Below are 8,560 nucleotides of genomic sequence, written 5' to 3'. Positions count from 1 at the left end.
AATTATCGATAGTTTATAAAAAAATAAAAAAATAAGAAATAAGTATATTATAAAAATAAAAGAAAAATAAAATGTACTAAAGAGTAGAATCCGCTACTAATATATTTTTATAAATAATATATTTTTAATTTAAATTTACCCAGGCTTTTTAAAAAGATTTAAAAGATTATGTTTAATTAAATAGAAAAAATATTATTATTTTTTGTAAAAATGTAAAAAAATATTTATAGATATGATTGTATTATATGTAATAATATATATATATATAAAATAATAATATGTAAATATATATATATATATATTTATTTTTTATATATATATATTTATATATAAAATTTTTTTATATATTACTTATTTATTATATGTTATAGATTTTTTGATTTTTTATTTTATAATATTAAATATTAAAATTTTATATATTTTTTTTATCTTTACTGTTTTTAATATTGCTTATTTTTTAATATATATTTTAGGTTTCTAAATACAATATGAAGTTATTTTTTAAATTATTTAACTTCAATAATATTATATAATTTTATTTTTTAAATTTAATTTTTTATAATATTAATATAATTTTTTGTTAAATATTATTTCTTTTATTTAAATTTAAATAATACTTAATTTTTATATAGAATATTACAGAAAAACACAATAATTTATTTAATAGATATAATTTATTTTAAATCCTTAGATATATGTGTATTATTATTATCTAATAAATAAAATACTTTTTTTTATAAAAGCAATAAAAAAAATTTTCATTTTAAAATTTAATAATGTATAATTTATAAATATATAAAAATGATAAAAAGTAATATATATTTAAAATAATACATTGAAAATAAATTATAACATATTTTTATCAATAAAATTTTATTATTTATTTTCAATAATAATTTTATGTAAATAATATAAAGATATTTTTCATTATATTAGCTAATTATTTAAGTTTTGCTTGATATAGAAAATATTATCCTAGTAGAGTTTTATAGTTTAAGAGTAAATCTGCTGACAATTTTTTTTAAATAATTTGTAGAAACTGTTGAAATAATACAACTTCTATTAAATATTAGTTTAAATATCAAAATTTATACATACGAATTAATTAAAAAAAAATTGAGTAATATTAATTATTAATTGCTCATATTAGTTTTTTATTTATAAAAAATGGATATAAATACATAAAATAGCAAAAATTTTATTTGTGTATCATAATTTTTAAATATTTTGCTTATTAAATAAATATATATATTAAATTATCATATAAAATTAATAATATATTTAATATAATCATAAATTATTTATAATAATTGAGAATAAAAAAATAATTTTATTATTTTTGTTTTTCAATTTAAATTTATATAGATAATATATAAATTAATTGTATATCCGAAATTACTAGTTTTTATTAAAATTTAATAAATGAAAGATAATTTGAATAAATAAGTATATATAAATAAAATTAAATTAAATTAAAATATATATATATATATATATATATATATATATATATTTATATATATATATATATAATTATTTTTAATAATGTTGTTTAATGAAAATAGTTTTAAATAAATATATAAAATTACCAAAAAGCATTAAAATAACATAAAAAAAATATGGATTGTCTTATAAAATATCGTTTCAACAAAAAGTTGTTTTATGATGTTATATCTTAATCTATATTGAAATCTAACAAAAGGCAAAGTATCTGTAAATTAATTTAAATAAATTATTTAAGAAGTAACGTAAATGAATCATCATATTATTTAAAAATTATAAAAATAGTTAACTTAAGAAAATTATTTGTTCTGGCTGATTTAAATTTTATATAGATATCTTTAAAATACAATATTTTAAAAGAAAAAAAAGTTTAATTATTAGAAATTGTAAAACTAATAAAAATATTTTCAATAACTAATAAATAAATTAAAATAATTATCTTAAAGTATAATTGAAAAAAATATAAAAATTGAAAATCGATTATAATATTTAAAAATTGTTTTCATATAAATTATAAATGTTTACAAATAATTTAATAAAATAAAATACACATTTATAAAAATTAATTATTAAAACCATTTTTTAGGCAAAAGTCTAAAAAAAATACAATATTATTAATTATTTAAGTTATTTAATATGTTTAAATAAAAAAGGTCATAATTAATATTAAATTAAAAATATTAATTAACAAAATTATTTTTTCTTGTTTAAATTATTTAAAATTCAAAATATACAATAAAAAATTACTTAAAAAAAATAATAAAAAAAAATTATTTATGACCTCCTTTATTATATTAAATACTGTTATATAGAAATTTTAGGTTTTTTATATGTAATTTTTATTCTATTTAAATCATTATTTTCTTCGAAAAATTAATTTATCTTTATTTTTTTAAATAAATATATTTAAAATATTTAGTTTAAATTTATATTATAATATTAAAACAAATGGATGAATAATTTAATGAGAACGATTTAATAAATTAAGAATTTCAAAAATTTTCAAATAATTTCAAAAATAATTTGTTTGAACTAACATCTAGGATTATTAAGGAAAAATAATTAAGTTAATATATGCGTACAATACTTTTATTAATAGAAACAATACAAATATTAAATTTTTAGTTTAGTGTCTAGTTTAAATCATCATGGAAAAAAATAGATACATTTGAAATCATTTAAAAAATATTAGGATATTCATTAATATATTAGTATTTTAAACTTGATACTTTTTAATATGATTAATTTAGATAATATTAAAGTTTATTTTATACAATAGTATTATTTTTTGCTTTATTTTTTTTAATATTGTTATTTACTCTTTTTAGTTTTACGAAAAAAGGAAATGAAAATTTATCAGTTTAAATAAAGATAATTCATATAATAACTGAATTATTATTATCTATTTTATATTTGCCTTTTCTTTAATTATTTTTAAGCCCTTTTAATTGCATTTATATTAAAAATGCAGGAAAAAATGTGCTTGTTCACTCAGTTTTTTAAACAGTAGAATGCTTTACAGAAAGTTAATTAGTATAAGTTTTTCTTGGAATAACATCCGCAATTTTAATTTCTATTTATGTTGGTGTAATGACTCTAATTTATGTTAATTCTAATGACAAAATGCATACATTCAATTCTAAAACTACAGGAAGAGGAGATTTTATATTTTTTTTATACAAATTATTAATATAAGTTTTTTATATAATATTTTAAGACAGTTAAAGATTATAAATCTTATCAATTATTCTTATTTTTATAGGTTCTTTTTTGTTAATAGAAATATATTAACTGAATCTAATCAATAAAAATTATTTCATTAATAAAGCAGTAACAGCTTAACATTCAATTAATATGTGACTACTCTAATTCTTATTTTAGCTAAATTTACTGATTAATATGAATTCGAAGGTGCTATTCCTATATGGCTTTTAGGAATACCATTTATATTTTTAATTATATATACTAAAAATGAAAATAGGTTATATTTTTTTTTTTAAAATATATTTTTTAATAAATAAATGAAATTACAAAGATTTGATATTTTACTTATAAATAGTAATAATTATGAAATTTTATAAGATAGTATAAACTAAATTTAATATTTAACGATTCTTTTACCTCAATATAATACAAATAAGCATGTTTAAATCATTTTAGATGGTTTTTTAGAACATCATAGACATACTTGTAACAAATAGGAATGTCCTTCGAAATTTAGATTTGCAAAGACAAACAAATTCACTAAATAATTACGTAATGAAAATGTGAGTGAATAGCTAATTCTATTGTATTAAGTAATTTAAAATATGTACTATTTAGCTTTGTAAAAGTTTCCTAATAATACAAAATTACGTATTATGTATGCAATTTTTTTGTTTGATATAATTTGCTCTCCTTAATAAGCATAATAAGAACTTTTAAATGCAAAAAAAGAAAAACCCAGTTTTGATGAAGAGTTTTAAATTTATTTTTTTAAAAATGAAGTTGAAAATGAACTTTATGAAAAATCGCTCCTATAAAAAAATCAAGAATAATCAGCAAACAATGATATATTTAATGAAATTACAGTTTAAAATTATTAAAAGTATATATATAAATATAAATTTAAATATATTTATATGTATTTATATATATTATATTTATATATATATTATATATATATATATATATTTATTTTATTTATTATATATATAATAAAATAAATTTAGAATTTGTTAAACTCATATTGAAAAAAGTTCTTTTCTTTATGCTGAATTTTGGTCTCATTTAAATGAATATAATCCTGATTTGGGAAAATTGAGTGATATTGGTTATAAAATATACATTTGCAAATAAAACATAGAAAACTATTGGAACAGATTAATGAAAATGAATGTTTTTATACCTAATTTGATTCTTTTGTATTCAAAATTTTTAAAGGAAATTATGAACGATAATGAAAGTTCATTATAAATACTAAATAAATTAATAGAAGTTAATTTTAACAATTAAGCTTCTAAATCAACAAATAATATAGATATATAAACTTGTATAAAAAAATTAAAAAATAAATATATATTTATTTAATAAAATTATAGATTCTTAACCAACTATTATAATAAGTGCTGATGATGATTCTTTTTGTCATATAATTAATTTAAATTTATCAGTATGTTAATTAAGTTTATATTAAAAAAAAGAATTGTTAAGTAAGAACATATCAATTTTAATGCCTTAAATGTATGCTAAAAATCATGATAATTTTATTTAAAGATATTTGACAACTTTAGAGCCTCGTGTGTTAAATGTAGACAATCTAGTTCCTTTTAAGACTAAATTAGGATATATTTATATTTCAAAAATATTAATAAAGCACGTTTCATCATTAATAAACGGTCTATAATTTATAGCGTATTTTAAATAGAGTAAATTTTTAAAAGAATAATGCAGTTTAATTATAAATAAGAATGGTATTATATAAGATATAAGTTCTTCATGTATAACAATGTTAGGTTTAGATATAAAAAAGCTTTCGAAAAAGGAAAACTTAATAACTGATTGTATAGAAAATTTTTGGAATCATCTAAAGGAATTTTAACAAAAATAAGGACTTACTGTAACTGTGTAGAATTTTAAAAAAGAATGTAGTAAATTTTAAGCTAATGTTACTTGTACTGAAATAAATTTTAAAATTTCTGGAAATTTAGGATAAATTATCTAAATATCAAAACAATTTACAGGTTTATTAAAAGAAAAAAATAATTAAAAAACATCTTAATAATTACCCAATTTTCACCTTTATATGTATTATAATGTTGAACTAAATAGTTTTGTTGGTTATTAAAGTTTTGGAAAAACTTGTCATATAAATGAAAATTCTAATACAGAGACTTATTAAACGCATATTATTTAGTCTCAAAGAAATGAAGATGATCATTATTAAAGTTCTTTTAAAAGTAGAAGTTCTTTAAAAGATACATAATAAAGGTAAAATATTAATTATTAGTAAGGAATTAAAACCCTTGTATTAGTAAATAATTAGTTAATAGATCTAGAAATTATAAAAAAAAATGAATAATAAATAGAAGATATATTAGATTCCTAAAATGAATATTAGGAAGATTTAAATAACTACGATGGTAATAATCTCTCAAAAAACATATAAAATAATGAAAATAAGTGTTATTAAAATAATGTATTCAAAAATAAAAAAAAATTTATAGAATTTATTGAATAAACTGATTTCCTAAATATTCCACTTTTTTAATATTTCAAAATTATTTCATTTGTATTCATTCTAGTTATAGTTGGATTAAGTTCTCTTAATAATATTGTTAGTTCAAAAGAATTATCTTAAGTAACAAGTTTATTTAATTAAATTTAATATTCAAACGAGTTGAATTCAGATATGCAAAGAATTGTTCTCAAACTACTTTGTTTGCATTTAGTGGAAACTGGCGTTTTTATTTAAAATGATACTTTGATAAATGATATATCAGAAATTTTCGAAAACATTAAGGTTTTATCAGATATCATAATTTAAAATGAAAATCAAATGCTTTCATTAGAAAGAAAAAATTTAATATCTAATAATGTAGTAAAAATGACTTTTTTTTAAAATGAAAAATCTACTTTTATAAAATATTTTGATTTATACGAAGCAACATAATAAATAATTAGCAAAATAAATGAAATTGTTGGTTAAAAATAAAATAAGTAATCTATTATATTTAATTATTAAAATCCAACATTCTATTTTCTTGTAAATAACCTTTTAAATGATTATTATGAAAAGCTCATCTAATAATCTCAGTATTTAGTTTTGGAGCTAGAAACTTGGTGCATGATAAAAAAAGATTCTTAAATAGCTTTGCTTATAATATCAATTGCAATTATTATTTCTTTTTTTTTTATTCTGATATTTTATTATTTCATAATAAATAAATATTAAACATAAATATTAGATGTTTTTCTTGAAATTCCAGCTGAAAAAGTTAAGTAATATATTAATTATAATTATTATAATTAATTTTATTTAAATTTTTAGGAAGCTTTTTTTAAAAAGTGAGTTGTTTTTAATGAATTTATAAAACATAGATTTAGATGAAAATACTTCTTAAGAAATAAATTAAACTTAGCAATAATAAGAGGAGTAATAAAATCTTATAGTTAAAAATAAATAGAAACGAAAAATATCAAAAACAAATTTTAATAAGAAAAATTAAATGTTTTTTTTACCTTTTTTTAGTTATTGTTATTATTAGTGAATTATACTTTGGATATTCTTATTATATTTCTATTAATACAATATCTCACTTATCTTAATTAATTCCAGAATTTAATGTTACTTCGTCAGCAGAGTAGTTTTATAGCTTTTCTTGTAATTCTCTTACTTAACTTCTTATAAATCCTAATTTTTAGGTTAAAGAATAAAACTCTTATGAATAAGTATTAAATTCGATTCCAGAAATTTACTAGCTAAATAATAATATATAAAAATAGCATTCACTTAATATAAATATACATTAAGATGAATATAACTAATAATACAATCTTATTATGATGGAACAAAGTTGTAATTATTTATCAGAGCAAAAACTACTAAGTCAACTTGGATGCTAAAATTTTGCTAATAAGATTCTATTATAAGGACTTTCAATAGGTCTATCACATTTCGCATAAAATTATATTATAGTTAAGTCTTAATATGACTAAAAAATCAATAATATTGAATTAATTAAAGGATAAGAAATATAAGATCTTTAAAAAATGTAAGATATATATCTAAGAGTAATGTATAGATTTCTTATATAATAATTTTCTAAAGATATATAAAATATTATTTCATAAATTCAAATTATTAAAATTATTTTGGTTATTATAAATAATTGTATTGTTTTTGCATTGTATTTTGTCTTATGGATGCCTATCTTAAATAATTTATAAAGGTAAATTTAAAGAATTAGAAGCATGATATCCATGGTTCCTCTTGATATAATTATTTAAATTAAGAAATTTAGATATATATTATAACCTTATATTTCAAAATCCTATAGCTTCAAATGAATTTTTTATTTAATTAGTGTATATATAAGTCTTTTCTTTTATTATTATAAAATTATTTGATTAAAGAAAATTTTTTTCATTTAGTATTTTTAATATAAAATATAAATTTATTTTTTGTAATTTATTTTCTAAAAATTTAATATTATATTATTTTATAAAAATTAACATCTTTAAACTATTAAAAAAATTAAATATTGTAATTTATCTTTTTTCAATCAATAAATAAATTAAATTGTTAGTTTATTTATAATATTTTAATAATAAAAAAAACCTTTACAAATTTTATAATAAAAAAAAATCATAAAATAGTATAAATTTATTATTAAAGCTAAATTTAGATTAATTAACTTTTTATATCATAAATAATTTATTAGTTTTAATAATTAATTAAATAAAATAAAAACATTGAAATTTTGAATTATTTATTGTTATTAAAGATTTAAAAATAATAAGTAATTATTGTAAAAAAGCATATACAAAATAATAAAATAAAAATAAATAATTACTTAAATTTATATTTGTATTATATGTATAAAAATATAATTTTATATATTCTAATCATATTATATTCTTAACAAAATATAAGCAATTATTAGTTTTTCAACTTTTTTCTTAAATACTTATACTATTATTAATTTTTTATGTATATTATTCTGATAAATAAATAATTACAAATATAATATTTTGTTTTATATAATAATAATAAAACTAAAACTCATTAGTTTATGGTTATGTTTTTTAAAAAAGTAATATTATATTTTTATCGATTTTTTTAATATTTCAATAATTTTTTTTAATAAACTTAATCAACTAAAATAAATAAGGGTTTTTCATTATCTATTTTTTATCGCTTTTTTTTGATAATTGATTATTTAACAAAAAAAAAATACAGAAATATATAATAATTTATAAGCAAGTCATATAATAAATTAAATATCTTTTTTTGTTTTTAAAAATAAAATTAAACATTTAAAAAGAAAATAATAAAATAATAAAAGCAAATAAATAA

The 8,560-nt window shown here is 15.2% G+C and overlaps 1 protein-coding gene across 1 annotated transcript, besides 9 other annotated features; it reads left to right on the top strand. All coding sequences in view use genetic code 6, as the record gives it.

Moving 5' to 3' along the window:
* Positions 1–253: 253 nt before the first annotated feature.
* Positions 254–332: a microsatellite.
* Positions 333–519: 187 nt separating this feature from the next.
* Positions 520–600: a microsatellite.
* Positions 529–569: a microsatellite.
* Positions 601–854: 254 nt separating the features above from the next.
* Positions 855–902: a microsatellite.
* A 575-nt stretch (positions 903–1,477) lies between these two features.
* Positions 1,478–1,532: a microsatellite.
* Positions 1,533–1,990: 458 nt separating this feature from the next.
* Positions 1,991–2,043: a microsatellite.
* Positions 2,044–2,212: 169 nt separating this feature from the next.
* Positions 2,213–2,280: a microsatellite.
* A 1,583-nt stretch (positions 2,281–3,863) lies between these two features.
* On the top strand, positions 3,864–6,752 carry IMG5_186760 (PAS domain S-box family protein; the record flags this gene model as incomplete). The annotated part of the gene is made up of 4 exons (XM_004027220.1): positions 3,864–4,090; positions 4,215–4,534; positions 4,584–6,483; positions 6,533–6,752. The coding sequence occupies 4 exons, from the start codon at positions 3,864–3,866 to the stop codon at positions 6,750–6,752; spliced, it is 2,667 nt and encodes an 888-aa protein (XP_004027269.1).
* Positions 4,092–4,199: a microsatellite.
* Positions 4,109–4,196: a microsatellite.
* Positions 6,753–8,560: the final 1,808 nt, after the last annotated feature.

The sequence above is a fragment of the Ichthyophthirius multifiliis genome (genome assembly GCF_000220395.1).
Source record: "Ichthyophthirius multifiliis unplaced genomic scaffold scaff_1120509251349, whole genome shotgun sequence".
Taxonomy (NCBI): domain Eukaryota; phylum Ciliophora; class Oligohymenophorea; order Hymenostomatida; genus Ichthyophthirius; species Ichthyophthirius multifiliis.
The sequence above is the reverse complement of the archived record's forward strand: the minus strand, read 5'-3'. Positions and strand labels throughout refer to the sequence as shown.